Here is a 21,822-nt window from a genome sequence, read left to right on the forward strand (position 1 = left end):
CACAGTCTCCTTTTCTCCAACTGTCTCTCTGACTCCGCCTCCAAACCTGGCTTTAAAGGGGACCTCACCTTAACTCGACTTGTAGAGCTCCCCCTCCAGGCTTGGAGTGGAAATGTTGTATGAGGGATTACCTGATGTGGAGATCCTTCCCTGCCCAGGTACAGGTATATTTGTGGCAACTGAACCCTGGGGTGCCACTCTAACACATACGAAGGGCTGCACCCGACAGTGCTCTCCCATCCGTGCCCAGGCCAGGATTCAGCCATATCGTACTCCTTGAAGGCACACTGACCTTCAGTTATGTGAGGAAATCTTTAAGTATTCCGAGTCAGTCAATTTGGACCGAAGACCCCCAACCGTCAGGGGTAAACCCCCCTTCTTGGGGATGCAGTTAAACAATCCGGAATGGATCCCACGTGTCACGGCCACAGGCGTGACTCTTAGGGTCAGAATCTTCAAATGGGCTATTAACACTACTTCTCCACCAGGACTTTCCTAATCCCTTTCCTCTATATCTCCCTTTTATATAACCTACTCTCCCTCTCCTGCTACTCTCTCCCTACCCACTCAGGTGCCAGGACAGCCATGCTACCCCACTGCCACCTGGTAGTGGTTTTACACAATACATTTACAATTTATAATTTATACCCAACTCAGCAGTGTGCTGGATACTTCTGCAGGGATGGTCTTAACCCCCAACCCCCCTACATTGACACAATCAGAGCTTTTAGATTTAATGGGCTTAACCCACAACCCCCCTACATTGGCACAATCAGAGCTTTTAGATTTAGTAGAGTAGCAGAGAAAGCTTCCCCCACTCACACCAGTCTTAGTATGTAAAATGTCCAAAGACATTGAGCTGCTAATCACACAAGGGGGTGTGCCGGACTAGGCATCATGCGCTTCTGTAGCTAATTTTGTCTTGCAATGCTATACTCCTGAAGTAAACAACATTGCAGGTAAACATCACACTGTGATAAGAAACAAATCTCTGAAATCTGTGTGTTAACCCCAACAACATGCTGTCTTCAAATTGCAAAGCAAAAACCTGCTGACAGATTCCCTTTAAGAATGCAAATGTGAGTTTTGTGTCATTTTTTAGGAGAATATCTATGTGTGTAGCATTATTGACAATCAATTAGTGTGCAGAATTATTATACAACTAAATGAAAAATGTATTTTATCCATGTCAATAGTTTCTTTTTTTCTGTTAAAGTGAGAATAGTGTTCAAATAAGGTTACTTTCACACTTGCGTTGAACGGTATCCGTTGCATTGCGTTGTGTGATGGATGCACCGAATGTGTTGCATATAGTGGCACAACGGATGCTGCAAAACAACGCAATCCGTTTTGGGTTTTTTACAGTTTTACAGTCGGCAGACTATTGTGAACGATCAGCTGATTGCTATCAGTAGTCGGCCGCCGGGTGATCAGCCGATCACTCACAGTAGCCAGCCGCCGGGTGATCACCGGGTTATTTTTATTAATATCAGCTCATAGCAATACCCAACCTCTATCTTGCTGGCGTCTTAGTAGAAGCGGAGGTCTGTGCCTGTTACTGGTTAAGACAGAGGCCCATCCATCTGGTCTGACAAGAGTCATTCCCATCTCATCAGTCCATAAAACCTTTGAAGAATCTGTATGTAGATATTATTGGCCCAGTCTTGATGTTTCAACTTGTGTCTTATTCAGTTGTGGTCAGATTTCAGACTTCCTTACCTTGGCCATTTCTCTGACAACTGAACACCTTGTACTTTTGTGCTTTCCATGGAAGTTGTAGTTCTGGAAAGTGACAGCACTAGAGAATAATGAATTACTTGTCGCTTTACAATTGAGTCTTCTCAAATCTTTGGAAGTTAACGTGCTTCTTCTTTTTTTCAACACATTCTCAATATCATCAATTTCAAAAGCTCTGCATCAATCAGTAAGGCTGTCGCTCATGCAAGCATAGAACAAGGACAAGGGATATCCATTGTTTTCTAGTATTACCCTTGGACCAATGTTGGGCAATGCCGCCCTACGCTTTCTTTCTCATGTCGATTTGGACAGTGCACAGTGTGCACTGATCTGATTTTCATGGACACAAATGATGGAAAATATGGAGAAATTAAGTTCTCTGTCTTCTCGCATCTGTGATACGATTCTCTCATGTGAGAGGATTCTTAGTACACACAACATTGTTGGTTGTAAATGATTTAGTGATAAAATGTATAATTGGTGGAGGAAGGTTGAGCTAGATGGACCTAGGTCTTTTTTCAACCTATGTAACTATATAAGAATCGAATTACAGTAAACTGACAATAGGTTCAAATTCTACTTAGAGTTAAGGCCCCGTCACACTAAGCAACATCGCTAGCAACATCGCTGGTAACGAACAACTTTTGTGACGTTGCTAGCGATGTTGCTGTGTGTGACATCCAGCAACAACCTGGCCCCTGCTGTGAGGTCGTTGGTTGTTGCTGAATGTCCTGGGCCATTTTTTAGTTGTTGCTGTCCTGCTGTGAAGCACAGATCGCTGTGTGTGACAGCGAGACAGCAACAACTAATGTGCAGTGAGCAGGGAGCCAGCTTCTGCGGAGGCTGGTAACTAATGTAAACATCGGGTAACCAAGAAGCCCTGTCCTTGGTTACCCGATATTTACCTTTGATACCAGCCTCCTCCGCTCTCACTGCCTGTGCTGCCGGCTCCTGCTCTGTGCACAGATAGCTGCAGCACACATCAGGCAATTAACCCGATGTGTGCTGTAACTAGGAGAGCAAGGAGCCAGCGCTCAGTGTGCGCTGCTCCCTGCTCTGTGCACATTTAGCTGCAGCACACATCGGGTTAATTAACCTGATGTGTGCTGTAACTAGGAGACTGGGGGCTGGTCACTGGTTGCTGGTGAGCTCACCAGCAACTCGTGTAGCCACGCTCCAGCGATCCCTGCCAGGTCAGGTTGCTGGTGGGATCGCTGGAGCGTCGCAGTGTGACAGCTCACCAGCAACCTCCTAGCAACTTACCAGCGATCCCTATCGTTGTTGGGATCGCTGGTAAGTTGCTTAGTGTGACTGGACCTTTAGAGCCGAGTATCATTACCATAATCGATCCGATTCTCTCGGAAAAGAAAGTCTTCATTCGTGTGAGTGAGCCCATTATTATATTATTATTTGTTACATTTATTATTAGATTTATTACAATATTTTACTTTTACTTATTACCTAGTATGAGTTCTCCTTGAGAACGTAGAGGCTGAACACTCCACTGCTATAAGGCCATTAATAAGAAGGGTTACTTCTAGGGATGAGCGAGCACTAAAATGCTCGAGTGCTCAATACTCAAGAGGAGCAGGTCTGATGCTCGGAACGGCTCAACTCTTAACAAGAGCAATGGAACTCAAGCATTTTTCCAAAAGCCCCTTACAAGAGGGTCAGAGACTAAAGAGACAGAGATAGAAATGCAGCATAAAATACACTTGTTTTTATGTGTTTTTCATGCATTTCTTTCCCCATTAAATTAGATTGGATTGACATGCTGTAGATATGAAACTGCTTCAAATCTGTAAGGAAAAATAAGTATTGTGTGCATGAGACTTCAGGAATCTCATTCACTTTACTTGTAATAGGAAATCCTTCAGTTTTTGTGACACAACTGGGCAGAAAAGACATGACAAAATACAGCAAATACTTAACATGTGCACATACCCCAAGCCAAAATACAAATGAATACATTTCTCAGTGGAGTTTGTACTGAGCTATTTTGGTAGGTTCTGGCAGGGGTTATACTTGAGGTTTGTTCGCATGGGTCTGAAACACAATGGATTTTCCGAGAGTCTATTCTACTGTACATTATAGTACCAGTGAAAAGAATAAAAAATCTGTGAATCTTACATATATAATATCATTATGGAAACTCAAACTACTGTGCAAATGTTTGAGGCAGGTTTGGAATAAATTCTACAAAAAAAGAATGCTTTCAAAATAGAAGTGTTAAAGGGAACCTGTCACCACATTTTCCCCTATGACCTGTGGCAACACCAGCAGCGAGCTCTTATAGTATATACAGCATTCCAGAATGCTTTATATAAGCTCTTTGGCCACTCTGAGGAACGTAAATAACTTTATAATACTCCCCTAGGGAGCGGTCCGATAGGTGTCGCTGCTCCCAGTCCTCCTCTCTTCTTACGATCGCCGTCCTCCTTCTACCCAGCCCAGTGTGGATGACTTATCCTACGTACACCACACAAGCCGGCATTGTGGTCCTGCGCAGTTGCACTTTGATCTGCCCTGCTGTTTTCCGAATTATATTGTGTCGCGGGCAGAGGAGGGGACGCCGCGCTCTTCCACTGCTCGGGTCCGGCTGCCGCTGTGGCTGCTGCAGCTGCTCAGTGGCTCGAGCGATGGGCCGGATCCCGGGGACTCGAGCGGCGCTCCTCGCCCGTGAGTGAAAGGGGATTGGGTTTTGGGATAGTTTATTGTCCGTGACGCCACCCACGGCTGTGGTGATTGAGTGGACACCACCGCTGCTCTGTTTGGGGAGCCCGGGAGTGATGGTATGGAGCAGCCAGTTGTTGATTTGCCCCTCCGTGGGTAGGGGTCTTGGTGCTCCCGGGGCCCAGTGATGGGGTTGGTATGGTGGACAGGCGTGTATGGGGCCTGTGGAGGTGCAGGGGTGCAGGGGCAGCGCTGTGCCGCACGGCACGGAGGTACTCACTCAGCCAGTAAACACGACACAGTTCTCGGTAAACAAACGGCTGGTTGGACGGGTCCCTCGGACAGTTACGGTGCTGCGGTTCCCTGCAGTTAGCGGTGACGGTCTCTTCCCTGCACCTATGTAAAGTCCTTTTGGTAGCGATGGGTCCCCACCGGTTACCCACTCCTCGGCTTCAATCTGGGCCGAAGGAGCCCTACATTGCCCGCAGGCGCTGGCCCTGGGAAACTGGTGCCCTGGCGGTGGCGGTGTCTCCCCTTCACGGTCGGGCTGTTGCCTTCAATCGGGACTTGGTTGTTAGGAGACAGAGGTCCCCTTCACTGATGGATTTGGCAAATTATGGCGACTCCTAGCCTTGCCGGGATCCGAAAGGCCCCTGCCCTGGTGCTGACTGATCTTCGTATACTGCTCCGGTACCGCCGGGTCACCACCCGTCCGCGGTCCTTCCAGCAACCTCCAAACAGTCCCCCTGCAGACTATCACCGCCGTCTGCTGACCTTGCTGTCACTGTCCGGGGCACACACCCGGACCAACTTCAGGCTTTACTACTGTCACTTTTTACTCTTTCTCTCCAGCTCCTCTACCACTTCACTTCCTTCTACTTTCACTTCCTAAACTGTTCTCTCTGGTTCTTCCCGCCTCCAGGGCTGTGAACTCCTCGGTGGGCGGAGCCAACTGCCTGGCCCACCCCCTGGTGTGGACATCAGCCCCTGGAGGAAGTCAACAAGGGTTTTGGTTAGCTTGGTGTACCTGCAGGGAATGTGGGGTGCATGTGATGTTGTGACCTGTGACCCCTGGCTTGCCCAGGGCGTCACAATTGCATGATGATTAAGAATCTGCCTGTGTTTTTCATCACTGAGGACACCATTAATCTTGACCAAATGCCCAACCACTGAAATGCAGCCTCATACTTCAAGAGAACCTTCACTTTTGCCTGAAAACGCTCATTATTGTTCCACTCTCCAGCCCTTTAATGATTAAATTGCCTTTTCTTACAGACAAATATTTAACAGTTTGACTCATAAGTCAATATGACAGCATCTGCTGCCATTTTTCTGCAGCCTAGTTCCTATGTTTTCTGCATAATTGGGTCCCTTGACATAGTTTCCATAAGAAAATTATGGTTTTTGCTTGTAATTCTCCAATGAAGACCACTTCTGGCCAAATGGTGCTGAGCTGATGGTACTGCTGGACATCTTCCGATGTCGAAGAGAAGTAAGCATGATGCGTCTTTAATCTATTACTCAAAATTTCCTTGACTGATCACTGCTTCTACAGTCCTCAACCGTACCTATTTCTTGGCATCCTCAAAGTAGAGAAATACAGACAGTCTTCCATCCTGCAGTCTATACCCTGCTGAGGTATAGATACTAATATGTATAAACATAGGCTGTAGATGACATGTACGAGGACTTGTGAATGTGTACTTGTCATTATGAAATAGAAATCACAATGACTCCTTGGAACGCTTAGCTGTAGACATCTATCAGTATCTTACTCTTCTGGTTAGATGTAAAGGATGTAATGTATTCTGCTATTCTTCTATAATTTATGTATTGTTAAATTATGACCTCATATCTTATTATTCTGTGATTGTTTAGTTTTTTTCAGTAGAATTTACGCTTTGTTTGGTGAATTTATTACTGAAATATATATGTATTTTTTTTTCAGCCAAAAGTCTGTCTGGCCAAGCAAAGGTAAGTATGAAACAAACTCGTTATAAGGGCTCATTCAGACTCGTTTTTCATGACTAGCTCTTGTATGTTGTATAGTCTTTTGAATTTTTCGGAAGCCAGGTTTTTGTTTTTTTTTGTTTGCGGACCATGTGATCTGAGCAAAATCATGGAGACATGTCTCATATTGATCAGAGTGCTTTTTCATTCCACCTTGGATTATCTCTGCCTAAATGAGCGAAGCACGAAGGGGGCAGAATGGGACTTTGTCACCTCCAGCCGTCCTAAAAGTGGCAGTTTTTTTTTTTTTTTTAAATTAGATACATTTTTTTATTGAACAGTTTTTCACATACATGAGAAAGAAAACCCAAGAAGATAAACAAACCCCTTCCCTCCCACCCCCGAACCAAAATGATCCAATAACCAGGACAGATTTTCATTTACATTGTCATTTACACCAAGGCAAAACATGTGATCTGACAGCAACACTTATACGTATCCCAAACAACTCTACCCACTCATCTAAGGCGGGCTTTGCACACTACGACATCGCAGGTGCGATGTCGGTGGGGTCAAATTGAAAGTGACGCACATCCAGCATCGCATGCGACATCGTAGTGTGTAAAGCCTAGATGATACGATTAACGAGTGCAAAATCGTCGTAATCGTATCATCGGTGCAGCGTTGGCGTAATCCATGATTACGCTGACGCGACGGTTCAATGTTGTTCCTCGCTCCTGCGGCAGCACACATCGCTGTATGTGAAGTCGCAGGAGCGAGGAACATCTCCTACCGGCGTCACCGCGGCTTCCGTAGGATATGCGGGCGGAAGGAAGGAGGTGGGCGTGATGTTTACATCCTGCTCCTCTCCACCGCTCCGCCGCTATTGGCCGCCTGCCGTGTGACGTCGCTATGATGCCGCACGACCCGCCCCCTTAGGAAGGAGGCGGGTCGCCGGCCAGAGCGACGGTCGCAGGGCAGGTGAGTGCATGTGAAGCTGGCGTAGCGATAATTTTCGCTACGCCAGCTATCACACGATATCGTACATGCGACGGGGGCGGGGACTATCGCGTGCGACATCGTAGCATCGGCTTGCGATGTCGCAACGTGCAAAGCCCGCCTAAGTCTAAATAGCAACAGTGACTCTCTTTTTTAAATATTCTTGTAACACATGGAATCCTCTTATTTCTCTATAATCTGTACATGCTAAAATGACTTAGAATAAGTCCGCTAAGAAAGATCTAGCCCACGTCTAAGTTGTCAGCGCCAAATTCAGGGTGTCGAACCAAGGAGCCTAAGGAGCTCTTCAAATTTCTTGTACGCCTTCTTTTTCTTATACACATACTTTTCTAGTCTAAAGCCTGCTTTACACGTTACGATTAAGCATACGATATCATATGCGATCGTAACCGCCCCCATCGTATGTGCAGCACGTTCAATTTGTTGAACGTGTAGCACAAACGATTATTTGCCGTCACACGTACTTACCCTTCCATACGACCTCGATGTGGGTGGCGAACGTCAACTTCCTGGAGTGGGAGGGATGTTCGGCGACACATCGACGTCACGCGGCAGCCGGCTAATAGAAGCGGAGGGGCGGAGATGAGTGGGACGTAAACTTCCCGCCCACCTCTTTCCTTCCGCATTGCTGGCGGGAGCCGCGGGACGCAGGTAAGATCTGTTCATCGTTCCCGGGGTGTCACACACTGCGATGTGTGCTTCCTCAGGAACATTGAACAACCTCACGTTCAATTTTTGGCAATTGAACGACGTGCATGCGATGAACGTTTTAACGTTCAATCGCAATCACACGTAGCTGTCACACGCTACAATATAACTTAGAATGCCGGATGTGCGTCACTTACGACGTGACCCCGCCAACACATCGTGTAAAACCCCGCTTACGGGTATATTTACATTATCAATCAGTTTTCTGATGCTCGGGGCTGTAGTATTCTACCAGTAAGATGCTAAAGTATTCCGTACTTGATACAATATGCATGCAATAGCTTTTTTGTGACGCTTCTGAATGGGATGTCCCATCGTAGGCAGTATTTTTTTAACGGCAAAAATGCTACTCCAGTCTTGCTCTTCTTAATGAATTTGATACCTCTACTACTCCATCAAGACTGATGAAGCACGAGCGTTTGCTACGCCAGTCTTGACGAATCACCACCTTACTAATTAAATCAATACTGTAAAAAAAGAAATGGCTCTGTAGCCGCATTCATGCTCACCTTTGTGACCCTCAATGTGTCCATATTGAGAAGACTCATGTAGTGCAAAGAAAGTCAATCAAATTCAGTGCTTCTGACTGCTGATTGAGTCCAGACTAGTCTTTTTGAGTTAACACATCACTCGACCAGTTGAGGTTCATTTTTTCATGACCAGTGGTGGGATCTAAGTTGATTTTCCACAAATATGTGAATGTGTATGTAACACTATACACACTGGTAAACATGAGTCAACCTTTGGAGGTACAGTAAACGAACCTCTACGTTTCTGAACCTTGCCTTGGGAAGTTCAAACAGTGCAATAGGCTTACACAGGACTAAACACAGAGTGTACCTGAGCACAGCATTGCTTGTGTGAGTTAAGTTTTTACGTAAAGTATCAGAACTCTAAACCCGAGCTTTTATTTTTAAGTTGGTGTTCGGTTCAAAAACCGAACCTCAGTTTCACTCAACTCCAGTCCTGATTCATTAACTCCTCAACATCAAATGACAGGCATAGCACGTCATGAGCAGGAGTCCCTTCCCACATTTTGACATGCCATGTCCATCAATGATTTAAAGTATTTTTCTATTTTTGTTTTTCTGTGTCGAGACTCCTAACAGAGGCTCCACAGACCTTTTTTGATATGCATACTTCCCAGGGGGCAATGCACCTCGGATTTCACTGTGTTGAGCGCCTTTACTGGCTGCCGGCAGTTTTTTTCTCTGGCTGGTCTCCCTGAGATCAGTGATTGTTTTGTCTTGCTGGTCTACTAGGCATTGCTCCCACCTAGCCAGAATCCTACTCCACATTTATGAGGTTCAATACCCTGAAACAGCTGTCTGTGGATGTATAACTGGCCTTGGTATTTCCCTTGTCATATCTTTAAACTTGTCAAAGAGTTGGATATTGACTAAAAGGGCCACTTAATATGGTGGTTATGGTGGTCTCCTTAAAAAGAGCCACTCCCTGGCTAGGTCCTCCCCGGAGGGTTATCTGGCCATGTCCATCAATGATTTAAAGTATTTTTCTATTTTTCTTTTTCTGTGTCGAGACTCCTAACAGAGGCTCCACGGACCTTTTTTGATTTGCATCATTCCCACATTTTGACATGCCATGTCCATCAATGATTTAAAGTATAACTGCATGACAGCTCCATAAAAAAATAAGGTGATGCAACTGTAAAACTAAAAAAAGCATTTTTTGGTGTTTGATAGTAGCCCAATATAAGAAAACAATATAAATCTGGAATAAAGCCATTCAATCACTTATAGCACAGTGAACAATGTAAAAAAATAAATTAAGCTAATTCTTAACCTGCAGATAATTTGGTCATCCTGCCTCCTAAAGATCAGAGCGAGGCGAGGCTCAAATTTATCTTGCACTCTACATTGAATGCTTACATCAGGGTTTCCTTGAAAATTTCTGAAATATGTACTTCAGACAAATCCCCCAATAAAACATTTATGATAAAGAAGCAGATGGGCACACTTTGGACTCTGTTTGGCCTACAGTTTCATCTCTTCACTTCTTTTTGGGAGAGCATAAAAATTCAGTCCACAACATCTTCTGTGCACATCTTAAAATCTGCACACACACAAACACAAGTCACAAAGAGTCCACATAATCTCATTTGCCTCATGTAATGCCTGATTGGAGCCACAGACTCAGACTGGCTATAAGGGGAGTCTAGAGAAAAGCCGCTCACAAAGCAGGACCCCAAGAACTCTGCAACCCTTTAACCCCTATACAGGGATTTGGAATTACACAGAGCTCCAGAGATCACTACCTTTGGTAGGCTGTAGTCCGTGGTCATCAGGCAGGGTCAAAAAACAGGAGATGCTAAACAGGAACAGAATTGGCAGGCAAGGGCGCAGTGAGGAGACAAAGCAGAGGTCAAATCCGGAACTGGCAGCAAGGTACAAAAACGACAGGCAGGAGGGTAGTCAAACAACAAGCAAAGGTCAGAGCACAGGCATCAACATACAAACAGCACATGAGCCAGGAGTACAGAACTATCTCTGGCAGTGGTCATGTAACAGGAGGGGGAATAAGAAGGGTGTGGTGTCTTCCCATTGGCTGCAGGTGAATGTTGGCAACTTCAGCTGGAAGGCACACACCACTTACAGTCAGCCAGTGGTACTGCAGGTTCCAGGGAAACCCAGTCTAGTGGATGAGTGGAGCCTGTGCTCCCCAGAGCCATGGGCACCGCCTCCTCTCCCATCACCAGCACTTTCCATGGTGGGAACATGGCGTCGTCTGGCGATCGGAGCAGAAGTCGCAGGAGCAGAATCCGGTGAGGACGTGACACCTCATTTGTGAAAGGATCCATCAAGGGTTTCATGTGAGTCAAACATTTTGTAGATTTAGATGGAAACTCAGATGTAAGTGCTCAGCATATTGCACAGGATAAATGTGAACTAATCTAAAATGTTCTCTAGCCCAAAATGAGACCAATAAATCTTCAACTCAACCCTCAAAAAACAAGTCCCCACTTGTTACGGGGGGCTGTCTGATAATAAAACCTAAAGGAGTAACAGACAGTCAGGGTCCACCGTGCAAAGACTCTGCTGCAGACTATGGCAGAGTGCAATACCTCTGTTAAACTCACAGAGGAATATAATTAGTAAATATTGCAATTCCTCCCTTACTTGGAGGGTGTGTGGAATGGTCTCTGTTAATAATCACAGAGACAAAGGCAGTGAGTGGGAAATGGCACCTACCTAGGTCCGTTCCTCTAGTGGTGCCAGGAAACGGACAGCAGCGTAAGCCGCACAAAGCTCCTACCCGCGTTCGCTCCACTAGTGTGCGAGGACACGAACCACTAGATATGGCACCTGCCTAGGTTCGCTCTTCTAGTGGTGCAAAAGAGACGAACAGCAGCGTAAGCCGCACAAAGCTCCTACCTGCGTTCGCTCCACTAGTGCGCGAGGACACGAACCACTAGATATGGCACCTGCCTAGGTCCGCTCTTCTAGTGGTGCAAAAGAGACGGACAGCAGCATAAGCCGCACAAAGCTCCTACCTCTGTTCGCTCCCCTAGTGTGCGAGGATACGAACAACTGCCAGACGCAGTATAAGGAACGTTACCCTAGCGGCAACGTCCACCTACGAGTAGAATCCCAAGGCCCAGCCAGACCATGTGCCTCAGGCACCTGCCTATGTCCGCTCCCCTAAGAGGTAAGGATACGGACTGCAGCCGAAGCTGTAAGGTATAAGAACGCTACCCTGCCGGTAGCACTCACCTAGCATAGACAGAGAGATGCCTAGAGGAACGTGCACAGAGCGTCTACTCTCATGCATGAACCAAGAGGACTGAGCTCCATGCGGCGTGCGTCAGGGTCTTATATAGACTCTGTGCCTCATCCAAGATGGAGGACACCAGAGCCAATCCGCTGCCAGAACGACAGGAATGACGTCACGCTGGCCTATCACCGAGCAAAGCGTCACAAGCACATGACCAGCGACCAATCGGCATAGAAGGTGTCAGAGACATGTGACCTCGTGTCAGCGATGATGTCAGCCGCACATGTGCAATGGCTCCAAGATAGGACTTAGTCTCCAGTGCTTGCACATGTGCAGTAGCAAGAAATCTGGACATAGTCTCCAGTGCTCACACATGTGCAGTAGCAAGAAATCTGGAAATAGACTCCAGTGCCACAGCAACCGTAACAGTACCTCCCCCTCAAGGGCCCCCCTCCCGGCGACGCAGGTAATCGGCAACTAAGTCGGGAGCATGGACAGCCTCCTCAGGCTCCCAAGAGCGATGTTCCGGGCCGTAGCCCTCCCAATCTATCAAGAAGAACCTGCGCCCTCTAACCATCTTAGAACCAACTATGGCTCGTACCTCATAGCTAGAGCGAGAGGAATCAGAGGCAGGAGAGTGCACTTCACAAGCGTGAGGTAAAATAGCCGGCTTTACCAGTGAGACATGGAATTTGTCATGGATCCTAAGATGGACGGGTAACTTCAATTGGTAGACTACAGGATTTACCTGTTGAAGAACCTCATAAGGACCCAGGAAGCGAGGAGCAAATTTGACAGAGCTCACTCTTAAGTCTCACGTGTTTTGCAGAGAGCCACACAAAGTCCCCCGGAGAAAAGACAGGAGCCGGGCGACGAAACCGATCGGACACCGTCTTCATACGGTCCTTAGCTGCTTGGATCGACTCTTGAGTACGATTCCAAACCTCTCTGGCAGTAGTTGCCCAGTCGGCCACAAGAGGAGGAGGTGCAGCAGCGGGAAACGGTACCAGTACCCTAGGGTCTTGCCCATTAATGAGTACGAACGGTGTCTGCCCAGTGGCCTCAGCCAGCGAATTGTTAAGGGCAAATTCTGCCCAGGGTAGGAGGGAGGACCAGTTATCGTGGTTCTCAGCAACAAAGTGTCGAAGGTATATAATCATGGATTGATTGGTACGCTCAACCAAACCATTGGTCACCGGATGGTATGCCGAAGAGAGATTCAACTCAATTTGCAGAAGGCTACAAAGATCTCGCCAGAAACGGGAAGCAAATTGCGGGCCTCTATCACAAATGATACGATCTGGCACCCCATGATGCCTAAAGACATGCTTGAGGAATAGTTTGGCTAGTACCCTGGAAGATGGGATTCTCGATAACGGTACGAGATGAACCATCCGGGAGAAATGGTCCGTAATGACCCACACAAATCTATGTCCCTGTGAACATGGAAGATCACCCACAAAGTCCATGCCTACCACCTCCCATGGTCTATCTGGCACTGGTAAAGGATGCAAGAGCCCAGCCGGTCTCTGCCGTAATGGACAGTTGCGAGCACACGAGTAGCAGGAACCGACATATCTCTTGACGTGGCTGACTAAGTGTGGCCACCAATACCACCTCTCCAGTAACTCTCGTGTCCGCCTAATACCAAAATGCCCACCCACCTTTGAGGTGTGGGCCCACGACAGTATATCATTCTGTCAATCAGGCGGAACAAAGGTCTTGCCCGGTGGGATTTGGTCTAACGTCACAGGGGAGAGCGTATGAAAAACCCTGGAGGGAAGGATAAGACGAGGTTCGTCAATCTCTTTCTGGGTAGAAACCATAGAGCGAGACAGGGCGTCTGCCTTGTTATTCTTACTCCCAGACAGATAGTTGATGGAGAAGTGAAAGCGGGAGAAAAACAAGGACCAGCGGGCTTGGCGAGGATTCAGACGCTGAGCGGTTTGTAAGTACGTCAGATTCTTATGGTCTGTATAGACCTGGAAAGGATGTTTCGCTCCTTCCAGCAAGTGACGCCACTCCTCCAAGGCTAATCTCAGGGCGAGCAGTTCCCTATCCCCAATGGTATAGTTTCTCTCTGCCGGTGAAAAGGTTTTAGCAAAGAAGAAACACGGCCTTTTTCTACCTGCACCGTTCTTTTGATACAAGACCGCACCAGCACCCACTGAAGATCCAAGAGGAAGGGCTTATTTTCATCGGGTCTTTGAAGAACGGGAGCAGTTGAAAAGTGTCTTTTTACTGCCTCAAAAGCCTGAGATGTCTCAGTAGACCAGACTTTATGATTAGCACCTTTCTTAGTCAAGGCCACCAAAGGGGCCACCAAAGTAGAGAAATGGGGTATGAACTGCCTGTAATAATTTATGAATCCTAAGAAGCGTTGCACCGCCTTCAAGGAATGAGGTTCGGACCATTCCAGGACAGCAGAGAGCTTCGCAGGATCCATAGCCAGACCCTCTGAGATAATGTAGCCCAAAAAAGGCAAGGATGACTGCTCGAATACACATTTTTCGAGTTTAGCAAACAAGAGTGCTCCCTTAAACGGGAAAGGACACGAACGACATCCTGACGATGAGTCTCCAGATCAGGAGAAAAAATCAGGATGTCGTCCAGATACACCACTACAGAGGATAACAGTAAATCCCTGAACACATCGTTTACGAAGTCCTGAAATACTGAGGGTGCATTACATAAACCAAAAGGCATGACGAGGTATTCATAGTGACCGTCTCGGGTGTTAAAAGCGGTCTTCCATTCGTCACCCTCTCGAATTCGTACCAAGTTATACGCACCCCGCAGATCCAACTTCATAAAAACTTGAGCTCCCCTCAGTCTTTCAAAGAGCTCCGAAATTAAAGGTAACGGGTATTTGTTCTTTATTGTGATTGCGTTGAGACCCCTGTAATCTATGCAGGGACGCAAATCACCCTCTTTCTTCCGAACAAAGAAAAACCCAGCTCCCGCGGGAGAGACAGACTTACGAATGAACCACTTCTCTAAACTCTCTCTTATATAGGTTGACATGGCCTCCGACTCAGGTATCGACAGGGGGTAAACCCTGCCCTTAGGTGGAAACGAACCTGGGATAAGGTCTATGGCACAGTCATACGGCCTATGGGGTGGAAGAACCTCAGCACCCTGTTTGGAGAACACGTCAGCGAAATCCAAATAGGGTGTAGGTATGGGAGAGAGATCAGTTGATGCAACCGCAACAACCTTAGGTGGTAAGGGAAGACATCGGGACTGACATTTCGAACCCCAACTAATAATGCTGTCGGACTCCCAGTCAATGTGAGGAGCATGAGTCCGAAGCCATGGGAGACCCAGAAGGACGTCGTCTATACCCTCAGGCAAAACAAGAAAAGAAATCTCCTCTATGTGACCCTGAGACAGGGAAAGGCGCAAGGGAACTGTCCTCAATGTAATGGAGTCAGACAACATAGTTCCATTAACAACACGGACAGAAATAGGCGCCTCTAACATGATAGAGGGAATATTGTGTCTCTTTACAAATCCTGAGGACACAAAAGTCCCGTCAGCTCCGGAATCCACAAAAGCCATAATAGGCCATGTATTCTCAGAGAATGAGAGCTGACCTGGGATACTACACTTAGAGGGTGCAGAAGACGTCTCTAGTAACCCCCCTCTAATGGTTACTAGGCCTGGGAGTTTCCCTGACGGCTAGGACACTTGTTGGCATAGTGCCCAGCCTGACGACATACGTAACATATAGGAGGACCAGACTTGCGTAGTCTGGAGGACATATGACCTAACTCCAAAGGAGTGGGAGATTTTTCAGATGCTGAGGAAGATGGTAGTGGACCCTCAACAACTGGAATAGCCCGATGCTTAGGGCGTGAGGAAGAGACCTCGAGTCTACGTTCCCTATGGCGTACGTCGATCCTCGTTGCTACTGTGATCAAGTCTTCCAGAGAAGCAGGGACCTCACGAGTAGCAAGAGCATCCTTAACATAGCCTGCCAACCCTCTCCAGAAGATAGGAATCAACACCTTCTCTGGCCAATCTAGTTCTGCCACCAGAGTTCTAAAAGCAATGGCATAAGAACTAGTGGATAACGCACACTGAGATAGATCTAACAGTCTCAGGGCCGCATCATGGGTAACCTGCGGACCCATGAATACCGCCTTAAGAGCATCAAGAAAGTCTTGATGTCTCAGAGTAACCACATCAGAGCGCTCCCATAGGGGAGTCGCCCATTCTAAGGCTTTGTCCTGAAGTAAGGAGATGATAAAGCCTACTCTGGACCTCTCCGTAGAGAAGCGAGAAGAGTTGACCTCTAGGTGTATCTGACACTGACTAATGAAACCACGACATGATCTGGCATCGCCAGAATATCTGTTTGGCAGAGCAAGTCGAGGATCATGTGCAGATGTCACCATGGTCTGAGGTTTATCCTCTATACTCTTGAGCCGTGACTCAAGTACTTGTATGTAACGGTGTAACTGCTGATATTCTGCCATAACTGCCAGACCCTTGGCTCAGTCCTAATGTTACGGGGGGCTGTCTGATAATAAAACCTAAAGGAGTATCAGACAGTCAGGGTCCACCGTGCAAAGACTCTGCTGCAGACTATGGCAGAGTGCAATACCTCTGTTAAACTCACAGAGGAATATAATTAGTAAATAAGGCAATTCCTCCCTTACTTAGAGGGTGTGTGGAATGGTCTCTGTTAATAATCACAGAGACAAAGGCAGTGAGTGGGAAATGGCACCTACCTAGGTCCGCTCTTCTAGCGGTGCAAAAGAGACGAACAGCAGCGTAAGCCGCACAAAGCTCCTACCTGCGTTCGCTCCACTAGTGTGCGAGGACACGAACCACTAGATATGGCACCTGCCTAGGTCCACTCTTCTAGTGGTGCAAAAGAGACGGACAGCAGCATAAGCCGCACAAAGCTCCTACCTCTGTTCGCTCCCCTAGTGTGCGAGGATACGAACAACTGCCAGACGCAGTATAAGGAACGTTACCCTAGCGGCAACGTCCACCTACGAGTAGAATCACAAGGCCCAGCCAGACCATGTGCCTCAGGCACCTGCCTATGTCCACTCCCCTAAGAGGTAAGGATACGGACTGCAGCCGAAGCTGTAAGGTATAAGAACGCTACCTTGCACTCACCTAGCATAGACAGAGAGATGCCTAGAGGAACGTGCACAGAGCGTCTACTCTCATGCATGAACCAAGAGGACTGAGCGCCGTGCGGCATGCGTCAGGGTCTTATATAGACTCTGTGCCTCATCCAAGATGGAGGACACCAGAGCCAATCCGCTGCCAGAACGACAGGAATGACGTCACGCTGGCCTATCACCGAGCAAAGCGTCACAAGCACATGACCAGCGACCAATCGGCATAGAAGGTGTCAGAGACATGTGACCACGTGTCACAAGCACATGACCAGCAGCCAATCGGCATAGAAGGTGTCAGAGACATGTGACCTCGTGTCAGCGATGATGTCAGCCGCACATGTGCAATGGCTCCAAGATAGGACTTAGTCTCCAGCGCTTGCACATGTGCAGTAGCAAGAAATCTGGACATAGTCTCCAGTGCTCGCACACGTGCAGTAGCAAGAAATCTGGAAATAGACTCCAGTGCCACAGCAACCGTAACACCACTCATGTTCATCTGTTAACAGAAATATAGGAAGCAATAGAGAAGGGTGTTCAATTGCCGCGCCAACAGATCACTCATTCAGATGATGAAGACCAATGTCACTTTATTTGCATACAGGTCTACGCGTTTCAGGAGCATCTGCTCCCTTCCTCAGGACCGTCAAGTTAAAAATAACATCAAATCAGATTTGATTTTATTTTTAACTTGACGGTCCTGAGGAAGGGAGCAGATGCTCCTGAAACGCGTAGACCTGTATGCAAATAAAGGGACATTGGTCTTCATCATCTGAATGAGTGATCTGTTTGCGCGTCAATTGAACACCCTTCTCTATTGCTTTCTGATGTCTGCCACTGGGTGGCTGCAGCCGTGGATCTTATTTTACATGCACATATAGTAGTTGTGACTAGAGATGAGCGAACCGGTCGCGGTTCGGCTCGAGGTTGGTTCGCCGAACGGACCTCCCGTTCGAGTTCGGTTCGTCGAACGTTCGACGAACCGAACTCGAACTGCATAGGAAACAATGGCAGGCAATCACAAACACAGAAAAACACCTAGAAAACACCCTCAAAGGTGTCCTAAAGGTGACAAACAACTCAAACACATTGGAAAGTGACAAGGACATATACTCATGCGAAAACAAAACAGCTGGACAAGGAAAAAGAGGAGGACACACAGATATAGGCATGGCACGCCCTTCTAAAATCATGTAAAACACCGCAAGGTGACTCCAAGCGGAGTCTCCATTTTTTCCAAAAATTGGGCCACACACACACCCACCCCTTCAGTGGCAGCAGTTGTGCCCCAGTTGTACACTTCACAGCTACATTTGCATCAAGCACATTCAAAAATACGCCATTCTTATCCATCCCCAGGATGACACCGGGGTAGGTAGCAAAGTCTTTGCTGACCAATGACTTGTTCATCTTGGCTTCTTTTAAAAACACATCAAGCAAGGGTTACTCCAAGCGGAGTCTCCCTTTTTTCCAAAAATTGGGCCACACAGACACCCACCCCATCAGTGGCAGCACTTGGGCCCTAGTTGCAAACAGGATGTTTTGATTTGCATCAAGCACATTCAAAAATACGCCATTCTTATCCGTCCCCAGGATGACACCGGGGTAGGTAGCAAAGTCTTTCCTGATCCCAGCTCTGTTCATCTTGGCTTCTTTTAAAAACACATCAAGCAAGGGTTACTCCAAGCGGAGTCTCCCTTTTTTTCCAAAAATTGGGCCACACAGACACCCACCCCATCAGTGGCAGCACTTGGGCCCTAGTTGCAAACAGGATGTTTTGATTTGCATCAAGCACATTCAAAAATACGCCATTCTTATCCGTCCCCAGGATGACACCGGGGTAGGTAGCAAAGTCTTTGCTGATCCCAGCTCTGTTCATCTTGGCTTCTTTTAAAAACACATCAAGCAAGGGTTACTCCAAGCGGAGTCTCCCTTTTTTTCCAAAAATTGGACCACACAGACACCCACCCCATCAGTGGCAGCACTTGGGCCCTAGTTGCAAACAGGATGTTTTGATTTGCATCAATCACATTCAAAAATACCCCATAATTAACCGTCCCCAGGATGACACCGGGGTAGGTAGCAAAGTCTTTGCTGACCCATGACTTGTTCATCTTGGCTTCTTTTAAAAACAATGTAAGCAAGGGTTACTCCAAGCGGAGTCTCCCTTTTTTCCAAAAATTGGGCCACACAGACACCCACCCCATCAGTGGCAGCACTTGGGCCCTAGTTGCAAACAGGATGTTTTGATTTGCATCAAGCACATTCAAAAATACGCCATTCTTATCCGTCCCCAGGATGACACCGGGGTAGGTAGCAAAGTCTTTGCTGATCCCAGCTCTGTTCATCTTGGCTTCTTTTAAAAACACATCAAGCAAGGGTTACTCCAAGCGGAGTCTCCCTTTTTTTCCAAAAATTGGGCCACACAGACACCCACCCCATCAGTGGCAGCACTTGGGCCCTAGTTGCAAACAGGATGTTTTGATTTGCATCAAGCACATTCAAAAATACGCCATTCTTATCCGTCCCCAGGATGACACCGGGGTAGGTAGCAAAGTCTTTCCTGATCCCAGCTCTGTTCATCTTGGCTTCTTTTAAAAACACATCAAGCAAGGGTTACTCCAAGCGGAGTCTCCCTTTTTTTTCCAAAAATTGGGCCACACAGACACCCACCCCATCAGTGGCAGCACTTGGGCCCTAGTTGCAAACAGGATGTTTTGATTTGCATCAATCACATTCAAAAATACCCCATAATTAACCGTCCCCAGGATGACACCGGGTTAGGTAGCAAAGTCTTTGCTGACCCATGACTTGTTCATCTTGGCTTCTTTTAAAAACAATGTAAGCAAGGGTTACTCCAAGCGGAGTCTCCCTTTTTTCCAAAAATTGGGCCACACAGACACCCACCCCATCAGTGGCAGCACTTGGGCCCTAGTTGCAAACAGGATGTTTTGATTTGCATCAAGCACATTCAAAAATACGCCATTCTTATCCGTCCCCAGGATGACACCGGGGTAGGTAGCAAAGTCTTTGCTGATCCCAGCTCTGTTCATCTTGGCTTCTTTTAAAAACACATCAAGCAAGGGTTACTCCAAGCGGAGTCTCCCTTTTTTTCCAAAAATTGGGCCACACAGACACCCACCCCATCAGTGGCAGCACTTGGGCCCTAGTTGCAAACAGGATGTTTTGATTTGCATCAAGCACATTCAAAAATACGCCATTCTTATCCGTCCCCAGGATGACACCGGGGTAGGTAGCAAAGTCTTTCCTGATCCCAGCTCTGTTCATCTTGGCTTCTTTTAAAAACACATCAAGCAAGGGTTACTCCAAGCGGAGTCTCCCTTTTTTTCCAAAAATTGGGCCACACAGACACCCACCCCATCAGTGGCAGCACTTGGGCCCTAGTTGCAAACAGGATGTTTTGATTTGCATCAATCACATTCAAAAATACCCCATAATTAACCGTCCCCAGGATGACACCGGGGTAGGTAGCAAAGTCTTTGCTGACCCATGACTTGTTCATCTTGGCTTCTTTTAAAAACAATGTAAGCAAGGGTTACTCCAAGCGGAGTCTCCCTTTTTTCCAAAAATTGGGCCACACAGACACCCACCCCATCAGTGGCAGCACTTGGGCCCTAGTTGCAAACAGGATGTTTTGATTTGCATCAAGCACATTCAAAAATACGCCATTCTTATCCGTCCCCAGGATGACACCGGGGTAGGTAGCAAAGTCTTTGCTAATCCCAGCTCTGTTCATCTTGGCTTCTTTTAAAAACACATCAAGCAAGGGTTACTCCAAGCGGAGTCTCCCTTTTTTTCCAAAAATTGGGCCACACAGACACCCACCCCATCAGTGGCAGCACTTGGGCCCTAGTTGCAAACAGGATGTTTTGATTTGCATCAAGCACATTCAAAAATACGCCATTCTTATCCGTCCCCAGGATGACACCGGGGTAGGTAGCAAAGTCTTTCCTGATCCCAGCTCTGTTCATCTTGGCTTCTTTTAAAAACACATCAAGCAAGGGTTACTCCAAGCGGAGTCTCCCTTTTTTTCCAAAAATTGGGCCACACAGACACCCACCCCATCAGTGGCAGCACTTGGGCCCTAGTTGCAAACAGGATGTTTTGATTTGCATCAAGCACATTCAAAAATACGCCATTCTTATCCGTCCCCAGGATGACACCGGGGTAGGTAGCAAAGTCTTTCCTGATCCCAGCTCTGTTCATCTTGGCTTCTTTTAAAAACACATCAAGCAAGGGTTACTCCAAGCGGAGTCTCCCTTTTTTTCCAAAAATTGGGCCACACAGACACCCACCCCATCAGTGGCAGCACTTGGGCCCTAGTTGCAAACAGGATGTTTTGATTTGCATCAAGCACATTCAAAAATACGCCATTCTTATCCGTCCCCAGGATGACACCGGGGTAGGTAGCAAAGTCTTTCCTGATCCCAGCTCTGTTCATCTTGGCTTCTTTTAAAAACACATCAAGCAAGGGTTACTCCAAGCGGAGTCTCCCTTTTTTTCCAAAAATTGGGCCACACAGACACCCACCCCATCAGTGGCAGCACTTGGGCCCTAGTTGCAAACAGGATGTTTTGATTTGCATCAATCACATTCAAAAATACCCCATAATTAACCGTCCCCAGGATGACACCGGGGTAGGTAGCAAAGTCTTTGCTGACCCATGACTTGTTCATCTTGGCTTCTTTTAAAAACAATGTAAGCAAGGGTTACTCCAAGCGGAGTCTCCCTTTTTTCCAAAAATTGGGCCACACAGACACCCACCCCATCAGTGGCAGCACTTGGGCCCTAGTTGCAAACAGGATGTTTTGATTTGCATCAAGCACATTCAAAAATACGCCAT

At 47.1% G+C, this 21,822-nt stretch overlaps 1 protein-coding gene across 1 annotated transcript in view; it reads left to right on the top strand.

The window, feature by feature from the left end:
• The window catches only part of LCP2 (lymphocyte cytosolic protein 2), a 365,493-nt gene that overhangs the window by 248,008 nt on the left and 95,663 nt on the right, over positions 1–21,822 (top strand). The window contains exon 11 of the mRNA XM_075342299.1: positions 6,359–6,384. Within this exon, the coding sequence (XP_075198414.1) occupies positions 6,359–6,384 (26 nt within the window). The remainder of the gene's footprint in view (positions 1–6,358; positions 6,385–21,822) is intronic.

Source organism: Anomaloglossus baeobatrachus, chromosome 4, assembly GCF_048569485.1.
Source record: "Anomaloglossus baeobatrachus isolate aAnoBae1 chromosome 4, aAnoBae1.hap1, whole genome shotgun sequence".
NCBI classification, from domain to species: domain Eukaryota; kingdom Metazoa; phylum Chordata; class Amphibia; order Anura; family Aromobatidae; genus Anomaloglossus; species Anomaloglossus baeobatrachus.